The 24,666-nt window shown below is 36.1% G+C and overlaps 1 protein-coding gene across 1 annotated transcript; it reads right to left on the minus strand.

Annotated features, from left to right (window-relative positions):
- Positions 1 to 228: 228 nt before the first annotated feature.
- Positions 229 to 24,666, minus strand: CLIC2 (chloride intracellular channel 2). Its single transcript, XM_082680845.1, has 6 exons — positions 24,389 to 24,666; positions 18,016 to 18,125; positions 17,765 to 17,890; positions 2,335 to 2,441; positions 1,531 to 1,712; positions 229 to 773 (listed from the first exon to the last, which is right to left on the minus strand). Exons 1-6 carry the CDS (start codon positions 24,443 to 24,445, stop codon positions 612 to 614), a joined length of 744 nt encoding a protein of 247 aa, XP_082536971.1. The 5' UTR covers positions 24,446 to 24,666; the 3' UTR covers positions 229 to 611.

Below are 24,666 nucleotides of genomic sequence, written 5' to 3' on the forward strand. Positions count from 1 at the left end.
CCTCTCTCTCTTTTTTGAGGCTGAACTTTGTTTCTCTTTTGAAGGAGCAAAAGTAAAGTTCAGTTTTTGTTTTCAGATTTGAGTGATTTGATTGTATTTTAACATGTATATTTGAGTACATATAGTAATGGAACATTTTAAATTCTGTAGAAAGATTTGTGATTATCCTTTAAGAATGGTTTACTTTACCCTTTAATGGACAGCAACAAGAACTTTTGGTCAGTCAAATTTCTTAGTAAAATTGTTTTAATGATTTAGATGTAAATATTTCTAAGGAACAGTTTGAGACTGTGACTGTATGTCATTTGTAACTTCAGCCATCTGTTGAGCTTGCACACATGATGCATTCCAGCGAAAGATATTGATACTTTCCATATCATTTAAGATCGCAGTGGTTGTGCCATGGGAATTAAAAGGCAAAATGAAAATATGAAGCCCTTTAGAATACACAGTGAGCAGATAGTTTGGATTAACTAGATACAGAAAATATAGCATTCTTTTCCATAAGAAAGTTGGATAGAGGAAACCATATTTTCCATATTCTTATTTCCGAAAGATTTTCTAATATGATAACAAGTGAAAAGAGAGGTTTTTCTACTGAAAGAGCTGTCCTAACTCTTTTGCTTAGCCACACTTGCATAGGTATTTTCAATTTCTTTGTCTTCAGGACACGTGTGGGTAAATTCTTCACGGGCATAGGCATTGTGGAGATAGCGCCAGACTCCTGAGAATTCTCCTGGAATGTCGAAATCACGGTATTTCTTTGCAGCAACCTAAGGTTTTGGAAAAAAAGAGGAAAAAGCAATTGGTAGGGGCATCAGTAAAATGCCTAGTGTGTAAAAACATATGTCAAAAATTAGGATCATTGAGGACGTGTTACCTACACAAAAAGTACTACAAAATAAACTTAAAGAATCTTGGATTTACTATTTTAATGTTTTGTCTACAAATGTAGACAAAACTCCATGCTTGTAATCATTTTTATTATATTTATGGTGTATTTAATTATGAATGTTTAGAAGAAGGAAGCACAGAAAAAGAGCACAGATCTTTTCACTGTTTAGGGTTCGACAGTGTCTTACTTCTTTATGTATTCTTTGTGTCTGGCATAGGACCTGAGATAAAATAAGGTCTGTTCAATAAAAACTTGTTAAATGAACAATTAGTTAATAATAATATTAATAGCTCACTTTATTATCACTTGTTATGATCCAGACACTTTTCTAATATTCCATATGCCTTAATTTAATTTTCTCAACAGTTCTGTGAAATGGGTACTATTACCCTTGTTTTATAGACAAGACAGTGGAAAACACCTTCTGATTTAGGAAGAAAGAAACAAGAAGTTTTTATGCTTCCCAGAGAAGATCATTATGGATTTTTCCTCTGAGGAGAAAAAGGAGACATACCCTATGCATAATGATGATGACAAAGCCCTCATATAAAAACTCACACTGAATGGTCACTGTGCTTCCTGTTGGCAACTCCCAAACTCCTCTGAATCATTCAGCCTGCCCTAGGAAGACTTACTTTAATAATGTTCAGTTTGGGTAACAAACTGCAGTCAGCCAGTGTCAGCTGATCCCCATCCAAGAACAATCTTCTGGAAACTGTGAGTTCCTCAGCACTGTCTGGATCAATTTCATCTAGAAGTGGGGTGTTCAAGTAGTCATCCAGACGCTTAAATTCTTTGAGCAGAGATTTTTCGAAATCTGAGGCAATGAAGTCAAAGGGTTGCTTATATATAAACGTGCAGTCTCCCAATATGCTTCTCACACATTAACTAGAATGCTCAGCTACCACTGATAAGACAGAATCAGATGTTTAATCAAATGGTGAGTAGACATATTTTTGGACTCTTCTTGAGGAGGTAAATTGGGAGGAGAGTCAAAGAAAAAGAAAGGTAATATATATTATCACTCAAGAAGAGTCAGAAAGTGGAATCAGAGACTAATAGCTCTCATGATTCAGAGAATAGTAAACCTATTCGAGAGTGTTTGTGAGAAATGGTAGGTGCTATGGTTTAAGAAACCTTAAAGGTACACAAGACTGGGAAAGTTGGGGGGGGTTAAGAAATACAGTTCAGCAGTTAGTTCACCCCTGGCATGTCAATGTTCTAATAGAGCTAAGTTGGTGATTCCTATATTGAATATTAGATTCTAAATCCAATAAAACTTCATGCAAGGAATTTCAGAAGAGAGAACAGAGAGTGAGATGAAGAGTATTCCCCAATATATACTATATATTCAGGAAAGTCCTATTTTAGTTGAGTCAGAATATGAGAGTGAGCATGTGAGTGAGAAAAACGAAAAGACTTAAAGAAAGGTATCTTACTCTTATTTGCCTCCTTTTGTGCGTTCTTAATGTATGCAGAAAACTTGGCAAAGAGGTTACAGCCCACATCAAAAGACTCCTTGTTCTTGGGACTCAGGTGAGGATACCTTAAAAAGAAACATCACTGCACATAACATTCACCCATAACAAGACGTAGACCTGGTGTCTTTGTTGCACTCTACAGAGAGAAGTTTTGGAAAATTGTGCTGGAAACTGAAGGTGCTGAGAAACCTTTCACTGGAAATATGTTTTTTTCCCACTCTGAAAATACTTTAGCTTCTAAAGTTCACAGGGAAACCACCTATTTGGAATTCAAAGCTCATTTATCTATAGAAACAATGTTTCAAATGGCTGTTGGGTCCCCATACTTGCTCCTAAAAGCCTGTTTGGCAGAAGATATGGTGGTAATACATTTTCAAAGATAAGTAGTAGGAAAAAACATGGCTTCAAATAACAAAATACATAAAAGAATAAAGAGGATGGAGAGGATGGGGGAAAAGTAGCCAAGATGTCCTCCTCTTAGTAATACAAAGTTAATTTAGCATAATAAATTAAAGTAATGTAATAATGTAATTTACCACATTAACAAATTAAATAAGGAAAATCGTATGGTCATGAATAGATGCCCCAAAAGTGTTCAGTGAAAATCAATTCCTGTTCATAAAACCCCACACTAGCAACTAGAAATGGTTGAGCCAAACACTTAGCCATCTTCTTTGATCCCTCTTTCTCTCCATGCCCACATTTGATCCATTAGCAACTCCAGCCAGACTACCTTTCAAAATGTATCCAGAATCTGTCCACTACTCACCACCTCCACTGCTCCCTGCCTGGTCCAAAGCCTATATTACTGCAACACTTTTTGATTATCCCCCCTCTTCCATGCTTATCCCTCACACTCCCAGGATATTCTCCACCTGCTGCCAGAGCAGTCATGTTAAAACTTAAGTCATATCATTTCTCTTTCCTACTCATTACCTTGCAATGTCTCCATATCATTCACTCAGAGCCCAAGTCTTCACAGTGGTCTACAAGGGCCAGTGTGATCTGACCCAAGCTTACCTTCTGCTCTCATCTCTTCTTGCTCTCTTCCTTACTTCACTTCACACTGACCTCCTTGCTCTTCTTCAAATAGGCCTGACAAGCTCCCACCCCAGGTCCTTTTCACTTGGTCTGCCCCTAAATAAAGTGCTTTCCCTCATTTATGCACATGGCCCTCTCCCCCTCTTCTTTCAGGTATTTTAATCTGATATATCCTCCTAAGTGAGGACTTTCTCTGGCCACCTTATCGGACATTGCAACCTCTCCCCTGGCCCTAACACTCACTACTTCCCTCCCTTGCTTTACTTTTTCTTAGTATTTATCATCATCTAAAATAGTTTATATTTTGCTTTTTATCTTGCTTATTTGCTGTCTTCCTTAACTAAAATGTAAGCTCAGCTAGGGCAGAGAGCTTTTGCCCATTTTATTCACTGATGTGTCCCAAGTGCCTAGAATAGTACCTGACACTTATTAAGTATTCAGTAAATACTTGTTAAATGAATTTATTAATTTCTTTAACTTGGTCAAAAGTATCCATCAAAAATTTTCAGCAAGCATCATTTTAAATGGTGAAATGTTAGCACTATTTCCTTTAAAATCAGTAAATGATGAAGATAATCATGATCACTACTGCACTTCAACATTGTGCTGAATGTACTGATCAGTAAGACAAGAAAAAACATCATTCTAAATGGTGACTCTACAGTTTTTACATTAAGTTTAGGAACAAGACAGAAATGCCTACAATTACTATTATAGTTGACATTTTTTTGAGGATTTAGCAAGTGGAGGAAGACAACAACATAAAGCAATCAGTATAATTATTGTAAGAGAAGTAACAATATAATTGTATACTTAGAAAAACCAAGAAAGTATAGAAAAACAATTACTAGAATTAATGAGCTATTTTGGTAAGATGGCTAAATACAAATCAAACATTAAAGAAATAGCTTTTCTATGTTAGCAATAACCAGAACAAAATGGATATTAGTAGCATATTCCACTTACAATAGTGACAAAAGTATAAAATATTTAGAAATAATTTAATGCAAAAGGTATAGAATCAATATAAAAAAAACACTACAAAATCTCATCAAAGAACATAAAACAGACATTTAGGTTCATAACCTAAGTGTCCATCAGTGGATGAATAGATAAAGAAGATGTGGTTTTACACACACACACACACACACACACACACACACAAAATGGAACATTAGCCATGAGAAAGAAGGAAATCCTGCCATTTGTGCCAACATGAATGGATCTTGAGAGCACTATAGTAAGTGAAGTCGGACAGAGAAAGACAAATACTGTATGAATCACTTATATGTACACTCTAAAAAAGCCAAACTCATAAATATAGAGAGTAGAATGCTGGGGGCTGGAGGAATTGGGGAGATGTTATTTAAGAGTAAAAACTTTCAACTAGTAAATAAATCCAAGAAGTCGAATCCACTGCATAGTGATTATAGTCAACAATACTATATTATAAACTTCAAAGTTGCTAATAGACTAGATCTTAACCATTATCATGACTAAAAATAAATGATAATTATGTGATGGAATAGAGGTGTTAGCTGATGCTATGGTGGTGATCATTTTGCACTATATAAATGTATCGAATCAATTTGTTGTATACCTTAAACTTACACAATGTTATATGACAGTTATACCTCAATTTTTTTTTTTTTTTTGGTACGCGGGCCTCTCACTGATGTGGCCTCTCCCTTCACGGAGCACAGGCTCCGGACGCGCAGGCTCAGCAGCCATGGCTCACGGGCCCAGCCACTCCGTGGCACGTGGGATCTTCCTGGACCGGGGCGCGAACCCGTGTCCCCTGCATCGGCAGGTGGACTCTCAACCACTGTGCCACCAGGGAAGCCCTATACCTCGATTTTTAAAAAAGAACATAAGATGATACCCAAACAAATACTCAAATCATGTCCTCTGATGGGAAGAAGTCACATCATAAAAATGAAATTTGTATAAATAGTAATACAAATTAAATGTGATTTCAATTAAAACCCAATAGTATTTTGTAAATTGAGGTAAAATTCACATAATATGAAACTCACCATTTAAACCATTTTAAAGTGTACAATTCATTGAGATTTTTAGTACATTCACAGTGTTGTGCACCCATCACCCCTATCTAGTTCCAGAACATTTTCATCACTCAAAAAGGAAGCTGTGTTCCCATTAAGCAGTTACTCCCCATTCACTCCTAGAATCACTAATCTTTCTGTCTCTATGGACTTGTTTATACTGGACATTTCATGTAAATGGAATCATAAAATGCATGGCCTTTTGTGTTTGGCTTCTTTCACTTAGTATAATGCTTCAAGGCTCATCCTTATTCTAGTATGTATCAGCACTTCATTCCTTTTTATGGATGAATAATATTTCATTGTATGGATATACCACATTTTGTTTATCTGGTAATCAGTTGATGGACATTTGTGTTGTTTTCAGCTTTTATCTAGTGTAAATACTGTTGCTATGAACATTTGTGCACGTGTTTCTGTTTGAATATGTATTAGAACTAAGAAATGAATACACTAAAGTTGCAGGATACATGATTAATATACAGAAATCTGTTGCTTTTCTATACTCTAATAAAGAACTATTAGAAAGAGAAATTAAGGAAACAATCCAACTTACAAGTATGTCAAAAAGAATAAAATACCTCAGAAAAAATTAACCAAGGAGGTGAAACACCTATACTCTAAAAACTATAAACATTGATGAGGGAATTTGAAAATGATACAAAGAAATGGAAAAACATCTTGTGTTCTTGGATTGGAAGAATTACTATTGTTAAAATGTCCACACTACCCAAGCAATCTACAGTTTTAATGCAATCCCTATCAAAATACCCTGACATTTTCCACAGAACTAAGAACAAATAATCCTAAAATTTACATGGAACCACAAAAGACCCCCAAATGCCAAAATAATCTTGAGAAAGAAAAGAACAAAGCTGGAGGTATCACAGTCTCTGACATCAGACTATACTACAAAGCTACAGTAAACAAAACAGTGTGGTACTGGAACAAAAACAGACATAAATCAGCGGAATAGAATAGAGAACCAAGAAATAAACCCACACACATATGGTCAAATAATCTACAACAAAGGAGACAAAAATATACAATAGAGAAAAGACAGTGTCTTCAATAAGTGGTCACAAAGAAAGAAAACTACAGGCCAATGTCACTGATGAACATAGATGCAAAAATCCTCAATAAAATACTAGCAAACAGAATCCAACAGCACATTAAAAGGCTCATACACCATGATCAAGTGGGGTTTATCCCAGGAATGCAAGGATTCTTCAATACACACAAATCAATCAATGTGATACACCATATTAACAAATTGAAGAAGAAAAACCATATGCTCACCTCAATAGATGCAGAGAAAGCTTTTGACAAAATTCAATACCCATTTATGATAAAAAACCCTCCAGAAAGTAGACATAGAAGGAAATTATCTCAACATGATAAAGGCCATATATGACAAACTTACAGCTAACATCATCCTCAATGGTGAAAAACTGAAACCATTTCCACTAAGATCAGGAACAAGACAAGGTTGCCCACTCTCACCACTATTATTCAACATAGTTTTGGAAGTCTTAGCCACAGCAATCAGAGAAGAAAAAGAAATAAAAGGAATCCAAATCAGAAAAGAAGAAGTAAAGCTGTCACTGTTTGCAGATGACAAGATACTATACATAGAGAATCCTAAAGATGCTACCAGAAAACTACTAGAGCTAATCAACAAATTTGGTAAAGTAGCAGGATACAAAATTAATGCACAGAAATCTCTGGCATTCCTATTCACTAATGTTGAAAAATCTGAAAGTGAAATCAAGAAAACACTCCCATTTACCATTGCAACAAAAAGAATAAAATACCTAGGAATAAACCTACCTAAGGAGACAAAAGACCTGTATGCAGAAAATTATAAGACACTGATGAAAGAAATTAAAGATGATACAAATAGATGCAGAGATATACCATGTTCTTGGATTGGAAGAATCAATATTGTGAAAATGACTATACTACCCAAAGCAATCTACAGATTCAATGCAATCCCTATCAAATTACCAATGGCATTTTTTTACAGCACTAGAACAAATCATCTTAAAATTTGTATGGAGACACAAAAGACTCCGAAAAGCCAAAGCAGTCTTAAGGGAAAAAAACGGAGCTGGAGTAATCAGACTCCCTGACTTCAGACTATACTACAAAGCTACAGTAATCAAGCAATATGGTACTGGCATAAAAACAGAAACATAGATAATGGAACAAGATAGAAAGCCCAGAGGTAAACCCACGCACCTATGGTCAACTAATCTATGACAAAGGATGCAAAGATACACAATGGAGAAAAGACAGTCTCTTCAATAAGTGGTGCTGGGAAACCGGACAGCTATATGTAAAAGAATGAAATTAGAACACTCCCTGAGAGCATACACAACAATAAACTCAAAATGGATTAGAGACCTAAATGTAAGACCAGACACTATAAAACTCTTAGAGGAAAATATAGGAAGAACACTCTTCGACATAAATCACAGCAAGATCTTTTTGGATCCACCTCCTAGAGTAATGGAAATAAAAACAAAAATAAACAAATGGGACCTAAGGAAACTTCAAAGCTTTTGCACAGCAAATGAAACCATAAACAAGACGAAAAGACAACCCTCAGAATGGGAGAAAATATTTGCAAATGGATCAATGGACAAAGGATTAATCTCCAAAATATATAAACAGCTCATGCAGCTCAATATTAAAGAAACAAACAACCCAATCCAAAAATGGGCAGAAGATCTAAATAGACATTTCTCCAAAGAAGACATACAGATGGCCAAGAAGCACATGAAAAGCTGCTCAACATCACTAATTATTAGAGAAATGCAAATCAAAACTACAATGAGGTATCACCTCACACCAGTTAGAATGGGCATCATCAGAAAATCTAGAAACAACAAATGCTGGAGAGGGTGTGGACAAAAGGGAACCCTCTTGCACTTGTTGGTTGGGATGTAAATTGATACAGCCACTATGGAGAACAGTATGGAGCTTCCTTAAAAAACTAAAAATAGATTTACCATATGATCCAGCAATCCAACTACTGGGCATCTACCCAGAGAAAACCATAATTCCAAAAGATACATGCACCCCAATGTTCATTGCAGCACTACTTACAATAGCCAGGTCATGGAAGCAACCTAAATGCCCATCAACAGATGAATGGATAAAGAAGTTGTGGTACATATATACAATGGAATATTAGCCATAAAAAGGAACAAAACTGAGTCATCTGTTGAGACGTGGATGGATCTAGAGACTGTCATACAGAGTGAAGTAAGTCAGAAAGAGAAAAAGAAATATCGTATAGTAATGCATGTATGTGGAACCTAGAAAAATGGTACAGATGAACCAGTTTGCAGGGCAGAAGTTGAGACACAGATGTAGAGAACAAACATATGGACACCAAGGGGGGAAAACCGCGGTGGGGTGGGGATGGTGGTGTGCTGAATTGGGCAATTGGGATTGACATGTATACACTGATGTGTATAAAATTGATGGCTGATAAGAACCTGCAGTACAAAAAATAACGAACAAACAAACAAAACAACTAATACTAAACTTCCTTTGGGTTATTTGTATGGAAATATGTTAATATAAATATTTTAGACATTTCATGAAATTTCTAAAAATCTTATATGTTCTGGTATAATGTTATAAGTCATAATTCTAGTTATGACTTTAAAATGTATATCTCAGAAATAATTAAATGTCCTTGTCAATTGAATTATTGTGAACTTTCATCAAATCTTTTTTTTTTTTTTTTTGTGGTATGTGGGCCTCTCACTGTTGTGGCCTCTCCCGTTGCGGAGCACAGGCTCTGGATGTGCAGGCTCAGCGGCCATGGCTCATGGGCCCAGCCGCTCCGTGGCATGTGGGATCTTTCCAGACCGGTGCACGAACCCGTGTCCCCTGCATCAGGAGGCAGACTCTCAACCACTGCGCCACCAGGGAAGTCCATCATCAAATCTTTAACTGTGGTCATTTTTAAGTCTTTTGTCATTTGCAGACAGTTCTGGGTGTACTCTCTGTAAATGCAGAAATGTTCCTATAAAAGGGTTTCATCTTCAAGGCATTCATGGAAAAGACTCTGACAAGTACAGATTTCTGGTAACTGACTATACTGCTGAACTGAATGAATAAGCATTTTCAGAACTCTAATGGAAAACTAATGAATTCATAAAAGTGCTAACAAAAGATCAAGATGAAAAAAAATTAATTACATGGGACTGAGTGAACTGATGAGGATGATTATAATTTTTGTGACTTTCTGTTTGAATTTAAAAAAATCCCACAAGGGCTCAGAGGCAAAAAATATAACAATCAATTTTCACTGCAAAGTAAAGGAGTTGTTACAGTGGAGGATTACTGGACTGAATGTCAATATTATGACATAGTATGAGTGTGTTTTGTGTTTGGTAATTGCAATCATTGCTGTGGTCATCCATTTACAATGCTTGGTGTCAGTTTATTTATCTCTTGTAAAAATAAAATACAGTGTGTGTGTGAAAAAATGGGCATTGTGGTTTTGATTTTCATTTCTATAATGACTAATGACATTAAGTATCTTTGCAAGTACTTATTAGCCACTTGTATATATTCTCTGGAGAATTGTCTACTCAAATCCTCTTTCCATTTTAAAATTAGGTTGTTTGCTTTCTGTTAGTGAGTTGTAAGCGTTCTTTTATATATTTTGGATACTAGTCACATACAAGGGAACTGCCATAAGGCTATCAGCTTATTTTTCTGCAGAAACTTTGCAGGCCAGAAGGGAGTGACATGATATATTTAAAGTTCTGAAAGGGAAAACCTACAACCTAGGATACTCTACCCAGCAAAGTTATCATTCAGAATTGAAGGAGAGGTAAAGAACTTCTCAGACAAGAAAAAACTAAAAAAGCTCATCAATACTAAACCAACCCTAAAAGAAGTGTTAAAGCGTCTTCTCTAAGTGGAAAAAAAATATTCTTTTTCTCTTGCTGCCTTTAGAATTCTCTCTTTATCTTTAAATTTTGTCATTTTAACTATGATATGTGTTGGTGTGGGTCTCTTTGGGTTTATCTTGTTTGGGAGTCTCTGTGCTTCCTGTACCTGGAAATCTTTTTCCTTCATCAGCTTTAGGAAATTTTCAGCCATGATTTCATCAAATACCTTTCTATCCCTTTCTCTCTTTTCTCCTTTGGGGATCCCTATAATGTGAATATTAGTACACTTGATGTTGTCTCAGAGGTCTCTTAAACGTTCCTCATTAAAAAAAAATTTCTTTCTACTGTTCTGATTGGGTTATTTCCATTATTCTATCTTCCAGATCATCTAACTTTTCTATTTTCTATTTTCTTCTTTTGCTGTATGTGCTTTTGGTGTTATATCTAAGAATCCATTGCCGAATACAAGGTCTTGAAGAGTTACCTCTATATTTTCTTCTAAATGTTTTATAGTTTTAATCCACACATTAGGTCTGATATATTTTAAGTTGATTTTGGTATATGATGTGAGGTAAGGGTATAACTTTATTCTTTGGCATGCCAATGTGAATATCTAGCTGTCCCAGCACCACTTGTTGGAGAGACTATTCTTTCACCCTGGAATGGTTTTGGCACTCTTGAAAATCAATTGACCACCGATGTATGGGTTTATTTTTGGACTTTCAATTCTATTCCAATGGTATATTATTATGCAAGTACTGATTGTTTTGATTACTGTAGCTGTGTAGTAAGTTTTGAAATCAGGAAGCATGAGTCCTCCAATTTTTTGTCTTTATCAAAGACTATTTTAGCTATTTGTGATCTCTTGCAATTCCATATGGATTTGAGGATTGGCTTTTTCATTTCTGTAAAAACACCATTGGAATTTTGGTTGGTATTGCATTGAATTAATAGATCACTTTGGGGAATATTTCTACATTAATATATTAGGTCTTCTAATCCATGAACATGGGATATTTGTATAGGTTGAATTGTGTCCCCCCAAAAAGGTATGTTGAAGTCATAAACTCCAATACTTCATAATGTAACCTTATTTTGAAATAGGATTGTTACAGCTGTAATAGTTAAGATGAGGCCATATGGAGTAAGGTGGGCCCATTAATCCAATATGACTGGTGTCCTTAAAAAAGAACACTTTATGAAGAGACAGAGACACAGGGAGAATGCTATGTGAAGATGGAAGGTTGGAGTTATGTATATATAAGGTAATGATTGCTGGAAAACCATGAGAAGCTAGGATGTTATTTTAGCAATTGTTTGTAGTCTTCATGTACAAGTCTTTCTCTTCCTTGGTTAAATTTATTTCTAAGTAGTTTATTATTTTTGATGCTACTGAAAATGGAATTGTTTTCCTAATTTACTTTTTGGATGATTCATTGACAGTATATAGAAATAAAATTATTTATTGTATTTTGATCTGTATCTTGCAACTGTGCTGAATTTTTATTAGTTCTAATAGTATTTCAGTGGACTTTAAAGGATTTTCTACATAAAAGATCATATCTGCCAATATCATTTTACTTTTTCCTTTCCAATTTGGATGACTTTTATTTCTTTTTCTTGCATAATTGCTCTGGCTAGAACTTTCAGTACAATGTTGAATAGAAGTGGCAAAAATGGCATATTTGTCTTGTTTCTGACCTTAGGGAGAAAGTTTTCAATCCTTCACTTTTAAGTATGATATTATCCATGGGTTTTTCATAGATTCCCTTTATCAGGTTAAGGACGCTCCCTTTTAGTACTAGTTTGTTGAGTATTATCATAACATGGTATTGGATTTTGTCAAATGCTTTTTCTGTGTCAACTGAGATGATCATGTGTGTTATTTTTCCTTTACTGGTGCTCTTTTATTTCTTATATGACTTTGAATTACTTTCTAATGGCCTCTCATTTCTGCCTGAAGGACTTCTGATAGCATTTCTTGCAGAGCAGGCCTACTAGCAACAAAATCCCTCAGTTTTCGTTCATGTGGAATGTCTTAAGTTCTCTTTCATTTTTGAAGGATATTTTTGCCAGATATTGAATTCTTGGTTGATATTTTCTCTCTCAGCACTTTAAATATATCATCTCTCTGCCTTCTGGCCTCTATGATTTCTGATGAAACTTATCTGTTAATCTTATTGAGAATCCCCTCTACATGATGAGTCATTTATTTCTTGATGCTTTCAAGATTATGTCTTTGGCTTTGGCTTTAGATAATTTTATAATAATGTATCTTGGTGTTGATCTCTTTGAGTTTATTCCACTTGGAGTTTGTTGACCTTCTTGGATTAATAGGTTTGTATCTTTCATTAAACTTGGGAAGTCTTCAGCCATTGTTTCCTCAGATATTCTTTCTGCCTCTTTCTCTCTGCCATCTCTTCCCTATCATGTGTATCTTTGTACATTTTATGGTATCCAACAGGTCTGTTAAGCTCTGTTAATTTTCTTCCTTTTCCTTAGACTGGATACTCTCAATTAACTTATGCTCAGTTTTGCAGATTCTTTCTTCTGTCTGTTCAAATCTGATGTTGAACCCTCTAGTGAATTGTTCATTTTAGTTATTGTACTTTTCAACTCCAGAATGTCTATTTGATTCCTTTTTATTATTTATATTTTTTATTGATATTCTCTCTTTATTGAGACATTGTTTTCTTGATTTCCTTTAATTCTTTGTCCATGGTTTTCTTTAGCTATCTAAACATATTTAAGACAATTGATTTAAAGTCTTTGTCTATTAAATCAGGGTCTGGGTTTCCTCAGGGACAATTTCTATTAATTACTTTTTTTCTGTGAATGGGCCACACATTCTTGTTTTTTTTTTTTAAGAAGATGTTGGGGGTAGGAGTTTATCAATTAATTAATTTATTTTTGCTGTGTTGGGTCTTCGTTTCTGTGCGAGGGCTATCTCTAGTTGTGGCAAGCGGGGGCCACTCTTCATCGTGGTGTGTGGGCCTCTCACTATCACGGCCTCTCTTGTTGCAGAGCACAGGCTCCAGACGCACAGGCTCTGTAGTTGTGGCTCATGGGCCTAGTTGATCCGCGGCATGTAGGATCCTCCCAGACCAGGGCTCGAACCCGTGTCCCCTGAATTAGCAGGCAGATTCTCAACCACTGTGCCCCCAGGGAAGCCCCTTGTTTTTTTTTGACATACCTTATATATATATTTTGAAAATAGGACACTTTAATATTATAATGTGGAAACTCTGGAAAACAGATTCTTCCCTTCCCTTCCAACAAATAGGGTTTGTTGTTGCTTTTTTTGGGTGTTGTTGTTTATTTGTTTAGTGAATTTTCTGAAGTATTTTTGTAAAGTCTATTCTTTCTTGTGTGTGGCCACTGAAATCTTTTTCTCATTATCTTTGGTCAGTTATTGATTTGACAGAAATTTCCTTAAACTCCTGGAAGCAAAACAAACAAAGATACAAACACACAAACAACAAACCAAGGGATAAAAAGCTCTCCTGGTGTTTGTGAGCTGGCTCTGTGTTTGGGTACTCCTTCAATGCTTAGGTATGCAGTTTATAATTCTGCCTTAGCCTTCACTTTCTACTTGTGTGGTGCCTGAATTTAGCCAGAAGTGAAAGCTTAAAGTCTTCTCAGGTTGTTTTTTCTGCGCATAGGTCGAGACTTGGGCATGTGCTTGGACTTCTAGATTCCCTGGAATACATTAATTTAAAGCCCTTATTCCACTATCTCCCAAGTGTCTCAGCCTCTTTATTTTTTAAAAAATAAATTTATTTATTTATTTTTGGCTGCGTTGGGTCTTCATTTCTGCACGCAGGCTTTCTCTAGTTGCAGCGAGCGGGGGCTACTCTTCATTGCGGTGCATGGGGTTCTCATTGTAGTGGCTTCTCTTGTTGCGGAGCATGGGCTCTAGGTGCGTGGACTTCAGTAGTTGTGGCTCGCGAGCTCAGTAGTTTTGGCACGTGGGCTCAGTAGTTGTGGCACATGGGCTTAGTTGCTCCATGGCATGTGGGATCTTCCTGGACCAGGGCTTGAACCTGTGGCCCCTACATTGGCAGGCAGATTCTTAACCACTGCACCACCAGGGAAGTCCCATCTCAGCCTCTTTTATTTGCAGACTTTTCAGTTTGTCTATTGCTTTCTCCAAGTTTTATTCCTTGTCCCATGTGGCAGTGGCTAATACATTTGCTTCTAAACGCCTTGCATGAGTGCCAACAGGGAAGCTGCCTCAGCCCTGAGGAAGCTCCAAAGTAGGTGAAAAAAAAGGCAAACCCTTGAGTCAATCCCTCGAGGTGCCACCAGGTCAAACCACACAACCACAGTTATTTGAGAATAAGGTCCATATCCTGTCCTCTGGTACGAGCAACCTGTTTCTGCAATGTGGACTGCTCTCTTTAAGGCTTCTAAAGAACTGAGTAGTTGAGGATGGTAACAGGGTAAGCTAAAATGCCACAGGGCTCTCTTACTGAAATTTTGCTTCTTTATTCTTCATTAAGAAACCCCAGGCTGCTTGTAAACTTTTGGTTAGATTCCAGAGTTCTGGCAAAGTTGATTCTGACAGCTTTTGCTGGGCTATTAATTGTTATTATGGAGGGATGACATTTTGGAGTTCCCTACTCCACCATTTTCATTGATGTGGGTATCTAACAGGTTTTAAAATTTTAGATGAAACAAAGATTATATGGAAGAGCTCTGGTATTCAGCAATGTGGCAGACTAAATAACCACTCTGGAGGACCTTGTCAAAAGAAAGTTCATTTTAGCATTGTTTGTAACACCAAAACTTGGAATATATCTTCCAGCTGTTTTCTCCAACAATGGTAACTATTATGAACCAGGGATGTGTTATCCTATATTTCCTTTTAAAAATGGAAAATTTTATTCCAGTTATACAATTCCTGCTCCACCACTGACTATTGCATGTGTCAAGCAGAAGGTGGAAAGAACTTGTCTTTTAATTTATTTGACTGTTCGACCATTAATATCTAAGAGAGATGTTGCGCATCACTCAAAGATCCTGGACTTTGAACTGGATGCAGTAACTGTAGGGGACTTGGGAGTTATCTCTCTTGGGAGTAAGTGTGTTCCATGTATGGGAATAAGGATACACACATTTATTTGGATGGTCAGAGGGGCAGAATATGGAAGATAACACAGTTATGTACCACTTTCTCCCTCTCTCTCTCTCCCTCTCTCTCTGTCTCTCATTAACTGAATCTTATTTTATTAGGGATGGCAATAAACATGGATGAAAACTATGTTTCCTAGCTTCCCTTTGTATTTAGGTATGACTATGTGAATTACTTCTGAATAATGAGATGTTAATGGAAATTGTTGAATGTGGCTTCTGTGAAAGCTCCTTAAAGCTGACTTGCATCTTTTGCCCTTTGCCCTTCTCCTTCTTCCTGTGTGGGAGTTAGATCTGTTGCCTGGAATTCCAGCAGACATATTGTCACCGTGAATTAAACTTAAGACTGGAAAACTCACCTGAAGAATGGCAGAAAAGAAATATTAGATAGAGCCTGGGTCGCCAGTGAAATTATGGAGCTGTCATTCTACCCCTACAATGCCTCATTCTTGGTGTCTTATTATGTAAGAAAAATAAAACCCATATTTATCTAAACCACTACTTTTTGGGCCTCTAGTTAGAGTTGAATGCAATCCCTAAATGATACATAAGCTAAGAGAAAATCAGAAGAATTTGACAAGGTAATTCACAGAACAAAACCAAATGCTCAACCAACATGTGTAAAGATGTTCTAATTCACCTATTATTCAGGGAAATGCAAACTAAAGTATCAGTGAGATATCACTACACCCGTCAGGTTGCCATGAATTTTAAAAGAGTGATAACGCATAGTACTACAGATATGTGGGAAAAGTGTATACTTATACACTGATGGATAAAGCAGTAAAAATTTTAAAAGATATGTACCATTTGAATTTTACTCCTGGAAATCTATTCCACGGGAATAAATACACCAGTACATAAGGACATATGAGCAAGGATGTTATTTATAGCACTGTTTGTAGTGGTAAAAAACTGGAAGGAAAGGGAATTTGTTATTGTGCTTATATGAACATAAAAACGGGTATGGAAAGATAACACAATAGATTTTTTCACTAGTTAACCTTTGGGAGCAAGAAAAGTTTGGAGAGATAGTTTGAGGGGAGGCAGTAGTAGAGGAGGATGGATGAGGAGAAAAGAACAAAATAAGACTCAACACTTGGAGCCGGTGCTTAAAATATAAGAAGCCACCAATAATGGATGAAAGAGACATAGTATAGGTACACAGAAAAGAATCTAAAATAGTATCCCTAATTTCTTAGGTAGGAAGAATTTTGGACCGATAGAACCTTTTATTTATCATATGTATGTGTAATGATTAAGACATTATTTTTTAGAGCAGTTTTAAGTTTACAGCCAGACTTCTGACCAGTGAAAACTGTGGGATAATAAGTGAGTGACGTTTTAAGATACTGAGTTTGTTGCACAGAAATAAAAAATGAATACAGTAGGCTTATTGTTTCCAGATACTATCCTGGGTGGGCAGAGACATACAGCTGTCATTCAAGTGTAGACAGTGGAGTTATGGCCTCTGGCTAACTGTGAGAGACCTGTTTCTTGGTTTTCTTGTGTTGGGTATGTTCTATCTTCATGCCATCAGTGGTATAATGGACTAGTCCTGACCAGTCCTCATGGACTATACAGTGCTATTACCCCATGCCCTCGCTCCTAACCCACCATAGGTTTCTTCTCTATTTCTAGACTACAGAGAATTTACTTTCTTATTTTAAGCAAGCTATGCATTTTAAAAATAATTTGAAATATTATATTGACTGTCTTTGTGTATTTGAAGTTGAAGGGGGGAAGTTTATGTGTGATAGACATAATATTTCTCAACCTGTAGAGCTAAGAGATCAGACTGAATTAAAGGCTATTTCAAAATTGTAGATCTTCTGAGGGCTCTACAATAAAATAAGTCTGACTTCTGTCAGTATAAATGTCCCCAAACTTCATTATGGATCAGATAACATGGATAAAATTAAATGTGGCCTAAATGTACTTGTCCTCCCTCAATTTCCAAGTCTATCCTTTGCCCATTCCTAATATACTACTTGCATCACATAAAGTTTTAATAGCTTTACATATGTTAAATAAATAATTATGTAGTAAAGTTTTCTAATCATACATGGAGTGATCGGGGGATCTTTGCAAACTTTTCTAGAAAGATAGCAAAAGAGAAGTCTGAAATTGAAAAAGAGTTAGATGTTTAGAAGAATCCTCAATCTGCAATAAATAAGCCAATAAAATAGATTATCTCAAGAACAATAATATCCTGTAAAAATGTTGTACCTTGGAGGAGCCAGTGTGTGCTCTAGGAACTCCTCAATTTTAATGAAGTCTGTTTTCAACTCCTTGTTATATATCAGGAAGGGAGGATTTGTGCCTGGGGCTAAGTCCTTCAGCTCTTCAGGCTTTCTATGATTATTGAAAATAAGCAGAGTTAGGCCTCTAGATAAAGTACACATTATGCAAACACCAACATTGTATTGGTGTCTACTGATTTTAATCCCCAGAATGAAACATGTCCTGATTTGTCTTACCTGGTCATGTCAACGGTAGTCACATTGAATTTAACTCCTTTAAGCCAGAGGATCATAAAAAGGCGTTGGCAAAAGGGACAGTTTCCAATACTCTCCCCATCACTTCCAGCCTATTAAGATAAAGAAAGGCTTCATTCATTCATTTGCTCAATAAGTATGTATTGAGTGCCTGCTGGGAAATAAGCTAGTTGCTAGAGACAAAGTTGGTAGTCCTTAATCTCATGAATTCTACCATCTGTGGGCAGAGAGAGATAATGAAGCAAATAATTTCATTGTATGTAAAATTACCAGAGTGATGAGTACATAACAACAGAATGCTGACTAAAGACTATGTTCATTTTCCATTTTCATAGATCCTGCCAAATTTCCTTCTTGAAAGGTATATTCAGTATTTTCATTGGAACTTTGATTTCCTTATTCTGTGACTTGTTTGTTCATGACAATTTTATATTTATCTATTAAGGTGATGACCTTTTCCTTATTACTTTGGAAAAATTACTTGTATACTAAAGACACTAACTCTTTTTGATAAAGTTACATGTAATTTTTAAACAATGCCTTATGTAAAATTAAAATTTTACATAAAATCTTATATTGTTTTCCTTTATGAAATCTGGTTTTCCTGATCTGCTTACACAGCTGTTATGTACATCAAGATTGCAAAGAAAAAAATTACTTTCTTATTTTGTTTTACTATAAAGATGTTCCCTCATGTTTTCTTCTAGTAACTTTACGGTTTCATTTTTGCATTTGTTTCACCTATTTAGAATTTATTTTGGCATAAGGAATGTATTGGGACTCCAGATTTATTATTTTTATTTTATTATTTTACAAATAGTTAATAGTTGTCTTAACACCACTCATTTAAAAATTCATCTTTTGCTCAACATAGCAAATTATTAGAGAAAGGCAAATCAAAACTACAATGAGGTACCACCTCATACTGGTCAGAATGGCCATCATTAAAAGTCTACAAATAATAAATGCTGGAGAGGGTGTGGAGAAAAGGGAACCCTCCTACACTGCTGGTGGGAACATAAATTGGTGCAGTCACTATGGAGAACAGTACGGAGGTTCCTTAAAAAATTTAAACAGAGTTACCATATGATACAGCAATCCTACTCCTGGGCATGTATCCAGACAAAACTATAATTTGAAAATGCACCTGTATGCTCATAGCAGCACTATTTAGAATAGCCAAGACATGGAAGCAACTTAAGTGTCCATTGACAGATGAATGGATTAAGAAGATATGATATATATATATCCATTATATATATAATGGAATGGTATATATAATATACATATATAATGGAATGGTATATATATAATATATACCATATATATATATATGATGGAACACTACTCAGCCATAAAAAATGAAATAATGCCATTTGCAGCAACATGGATGTACCTAGAGATTATCATACTGAGGGAAATAAACCACACAGAGAAAGACAAATATAGATGTGGCTTATATGTGGAATCTAAAATATGACACAAATGAACTTATCTATGAAATAGAAACAGACTCATAGACATTGAGAGCAGACTGTGGTTGCCAAGAGGGGCAGGGGATGGGAGAGGCATGGATTGGGAGTTTGGGATTAGTAGATGAAAACTATTATATATAGAATGGATAAACAACAAGGTCCTACTGTATAGCACAGGAAACTATATTCAATATCCTGTGATAAACCATAATGGAAAAGAATATGAAAAAGGATGTGTGTATATATATATGTAATTGAATCACTTTGCTGTACAGCAGAAATTAACACCACATTGTAAATCAGAGACACTTCAGTGAAAAATGAGCACATCTTACTTTATGTAAATTATACCTCAATAAAGTGTATTAAAATGGAAAATTTCAAAAAGAAGAACAAAAAACCCCTCAAATAAATGATATTATGCAGCGATTGCAGACGTTGCAATGACAAAGGTAAGGGTATAACCATGGAAGGGAGTGCCTGAGAGATTATGAAGAACAAGGTCACTGGACGACAGAAAGCCAAGGATGTGAGAGGACAGAGTGTTGGAAGGGTCATTTGTGTAGATATTAAAATCACCAAGAATTATGATAGGCATAGTGTTGAAGAGTGTGACAATGATCCAGGAAATAAAATCCTTAAGAAGTAAGGGAAAGTGACCTGGGATTGGGAAGACTACTATAACAAGGAGGGGTAGTGGTTGGTTTAGTCTGATTTTATGAGACAACCGAGATATTTCTCTGGATGGGAGAGATAGAATGGTCTGGAAACAAGAATGAGGAGCAAGGACATCTAAAGACATCTACCTCATCGCCACCCTCAGTGGTAATAGAAATGAGGAAGAAAGGGGAGCCTCTCCTTGAGAAGGCTATAGCTGATGTTGTCTCCTGAGGGGAGATCCAAGTTATAGACACCTCAATCTCAACATGTCCCAAAGTGAATTCTTTCCCTTTTCTTTACTCCACACACTTACCTACTCTTTAGAGTTCCTAATCCTGTGAAGTGCACTGCTATCTACTTTGGATTTGTGAATTGTGTTCCCCCCAAATTAAAATGTTGAATCCCTGTCCCCCAACGTGATGGTAGTTGGAGGTGAGGTGTTTGGGAAGTGATTGGTTTAGATGAGGTCATGAGGGTAGAACCCTTACGATGGGATTAATGCCCTTATAAGAAGAAACCAGAGCTCTCTCTCTCTCTTTTTCTTTCTCTCTTTCTTCATCTCCCCCAACAACTATGCATATAAGGTCATAGCAAGAAGGCACCTATCTATAATAAACCAGGAAGAGAGTTCTCACCAGAAACTGACCATACTGACACCTTGATCTTGGACATAATTCTTATTTTTTGGTAAATTTTCCTTTTCCTGGCAGTGAGTACAACAGAGGAAATAATGTTTATTGTTGCTCTTTTGTGGCGTCAGGGAGTGAAGAGGTATGGGAAGAGGCAACCACCTTGGCAGCTGAATTTCTTTTGTAACAGAAGTCAGGCTAAAGATCCAATCATAACTGGGGTTAGTGAATGGAAACTTGATTAGGCAGGAAGAAGAATGAAGTCTGATAATAGATACAGCAGGAAGGGTGGGTTGCCTTTGGCAAAAGGAAAGGCAAAACAGTGAGGTGTGGGGGAAATGTAGCACAATTTTACAGGAAAACTGAATTTTTTTCTGTTTATAATAATGCTGATTTAAAGTGCAACTACACAAAATGTATGAATATACAATGGAAAAAAGACAGGCTCTTCCATAAGTGGTGCTGGGAAAACTGGACAGCTACACGTAAAAGAATGAAATTAGAGCACTCCCTAACACCATACACAAAAATAAACTCAAAATGGATTAAAGACTTAAATGTAAGGCCAGACACTATAAAACTCTTAGAGGAAAACATAGGCAGAACACTCTATGACAAAAATCACAGCAAGATCTTTTTGACCCACCTCCTGGAGAAATGGATGTGAAAACTACCACGATGTGGTCATTCACCAAAACAACTTTTTCTCTTTGCGTTTGTGATCTATGTTTCTCAACATGAAAAATAGTAATGGCTGGAACATCTGACATTTATTGAATGTTTGCTATGTTAACAACTACTGTGTCTTAAAAATTTATTTTATTTAATGCTTGTAATGAAGATGATCCTGTGAGGTAGGTTCTGTCATTACTCTTGTTTTACAGATGAGGAAATTGAAGTTCAGAGAAGCTGACTTGCTCAAGTACACTCAGCTAGACAAGAGTTGATGACCCATACACTCTTCTCATGTAGCTAATCCAGGACTGTCTACTCCACAATCCACACTCCTTAAACACTGCTTTATCCCATCTAATAGTTTTATTGGATTTTTTATTAATCAGTCTTTATAATAGTCTTTATGATAGTTCTAAGATAATTTGAAAATAGTCTGAACATTCAGAGAAGAGTATCATCTCTTTTTCTATTTTACATTTATCAATAAAGACAAAAATATTACATTCAGGATTTTGGCCCAAATGTTAGAGTCTATAATGTTATGTACAAATCTATGAAAACTTAATTTTAGACTGGTAGAGAACACAAAAACTCCATCTATCAATGAACAACAAACCAATAAGATAAACTCTGCATTTAGAGAAAACAAAATGTGTTCTTTTAGAAAATCCTTTGTTCTTAGTTCCTGGATATAAATCTTGCCGAAATCATTCAGAGTTGAAAGGCAATGTTTTCACTCACTCCATGGAACACATGGGCGGGTGTGATATAAGTTCTTAATTGTGTCAGGAAAGGACTTACTTTCTTGTAGGGATCCCATCAGTGGCATTGGGAAATTGTGGTAGGGTCCCCAGACATAGCTGGGGAAATTACAGACTCATTTAATCTTTAGAAAGATACCACATTATAAGGGAGATACAACTGGTAAACAGTAGTGCTTTTTAAATTTTCTCATTAACATTTTCACCCCTCTCAGCCCCTATTCCCCCTCTTCTATGAAACTTCTAGAGATCTTTGGAATCCATCTCAAAGCAAAGCAAAACAAAAACCCAGATCAGATGATACTAAAGGTTCTTCCAGAAAATCTGTGGCTTGTATCAATGTCATTAGATAAGCTAACATCTAGAGGATTTCATCTAATGAAATTCTGGGAAATGTTACTAAAAAGTGTGCCAAGTTGAAAACAATGAATCAAAATTATGCACAGCTATTTTAAGGGACTGGAATCTTGACCCTGCCATTTACTAGCTATGTGACCTTATGCAAAGCTACTTAGCTACTTTTTGCTTTAGTTTCTGTAACCATAAAATAGGGTTAATAATAAACCACTTAGCACAGCCCCTGCCATAAGTACTCAATAAATGATTAGGTTTTTAACCTGAAAGTTATTATTTAATTTAACATTTGCTCATCCAACGTGTGATTTCCTAACTTCCCCTGTCTCGATTACCATCCAAATTACGGGAAGTCTATGAAGATAAACACACAGATCAATGCCAACAACTGGTTAGAGGAGTTTGATTGGATTGAATAAGCAAGTTTAGACAAAAGAAACTAGTTACCCTATGAAGAGACTTATTACCTCTGGTTTGGAATTGGTAGTTATAAGAAGTCAGTTAGGAAGTTAAGGCTTACTTATGTTGCGTCTGAGCAGTGACATGTTTTGCTGGAATCCAGAGATAGGAGAAGTAGCTCTTATGCCCCACAGTCAAGCAAACACTTACTTGGATTGTTTTGCTATGCAGGAATTCAAGAGTCTCCTATAATTTTGTAAAGGCTGGTTAATTATGTCCTTGATGTATATATGTGACCAGTTGTCAAATATTTTAAAATTATTGTAAAAGTATTACTTTGGCCAACAGATGTTTAACCTAAAATTTGGTAAGCACACCTTATTTTATGCCTTTGTAGGCCATCAAGAGGCGATGTAGTTTTAGAGGCAAGTTGCTTAAACCTTATTTCCTTAGCTTACTTACCTAGAAATCATGAGGACAATATTACTAAAGTTTTGAGTAACCTATCTTCTAAGTTGTTAGGACTAAATGAGATAATATACATAAAGTGTTACAAAAGGGTTAAGCATGATATAAGAGTTTGTTTTTATTATTACCATCCTCAATACTTCCAATAGTCAATGAAAATATAGAGAAAAATAGTTAATATAAGCAAGGATTTAGGAAACTATGTAATTTCTACTTGGAATAACCCGTGCAAAATTTTTCTTTTTCTTGATGAGCTAATTTAGAAACACATGTTCCTTTCTCCTGCTTTAGGGGTTTTCCAAAGGGCTTTTCTGAAATGTTAAGACATTAAAAAAAAAAAAGCCAAGGCAAAAAACCTCCTACTCATATAACAGGCACACAGACTCCTGGCTTTTTTCTCCTCTAGTGTCCGTTTGACCCTGCTGTGATGTTCATCCATTGTGGGAGAATTTTTGAAAGCTCTATTTGGACCATGTGTGGGAATGAGGCTCTCAGGCCATTCTTGGCCCTCTCCTCCCCACATTCAGGCCTTCCAAAACATATCTCATAAAACACAGATTATGAGAACTGGAAAGCCCTTAAGGATCATTTTGTCAGGCTCCTTTATTGTACAGATGGAAAAACAAAGAAGGAGGGAGGGATTTGTCCAAGGTTACATAGGAAGTCACTAATAATACAATTAACTTGTTCTAACTACCAGCCAGTCTAGTTGTCTTTCTACCATATCTTCTTGCTTTTTTCAGATGGGGTGTTTTTCTATTGTTATATAAGAGCAGCCAAACACCCAGGTATTCTTCTAGGACTCAGAGTAGGTATAAAATTACAAAATTATTTCCTATCTCTAGCTGAAATGTTGACTTAAAAAAAAAAAGCTGAGGTCCAGTGTCAAGGAATAATACATTCTGTATGCTCTCATTATAGCTAGAAAACTTACCTTCACAAAAAGCTCAATTTCAGGGTCTGTTTGACTGCTGGGCCTCGGGTCTGCCATCTTTCTGTTTTTATTGCCAGTTTTCAGCCCCCTGCCTTCTGTGCAGTCCACAGTACTCACAGATTCTTTTCTTCCAGTTTTATCCAAAGGCTTAAATGAAGGTTGTGCTTTAAGAGGAAAGTCCAGCTTGTAATAGTCAGAGCTGGGCTAGTCTCTCTTCAAGAGGTGCAGAAAATTCTAGATGCTTGAGAGTAACTCTTGAATTTGTTCTCTTTCTTCCT

The sequence above is a fragment of the Grampus griseus genome, assembly GCF_964374135.1.
Source record: "Grampus griseus genome assembly, chromosome: X".
Taxonomy (NCBI): Eukaryota; Metazoa; Chordata; class Mammalia; order Artiodactyla; family Delphinidae; genus Grampus; species Grampus griseus.

Bases quoted from the DNA above. Each gene is read 5' to 3' on its own strand.
- CLIC2 (XM_082680845.1), bottom strand. From the start codon at position 24,445: ATGGCAGACCCGAGGCCCAGCAGTCAAACAGACCCTGAAATTGAGCTT. The intron at 2,442-17,764 runs GTACAACATTTT...TTTCTTTTTAAG, and splicing joins CACACACTGGCTCCTCCAAG to GTATCCTCACCTGAGTCCCA. The intron at 774-1,530 runs GTAAGTCTTCCT...CCAAAACCTTAG, and splicing joins CCAAACTGAACATTATTAAA to GTTGCTGCAAAGAAATACCG.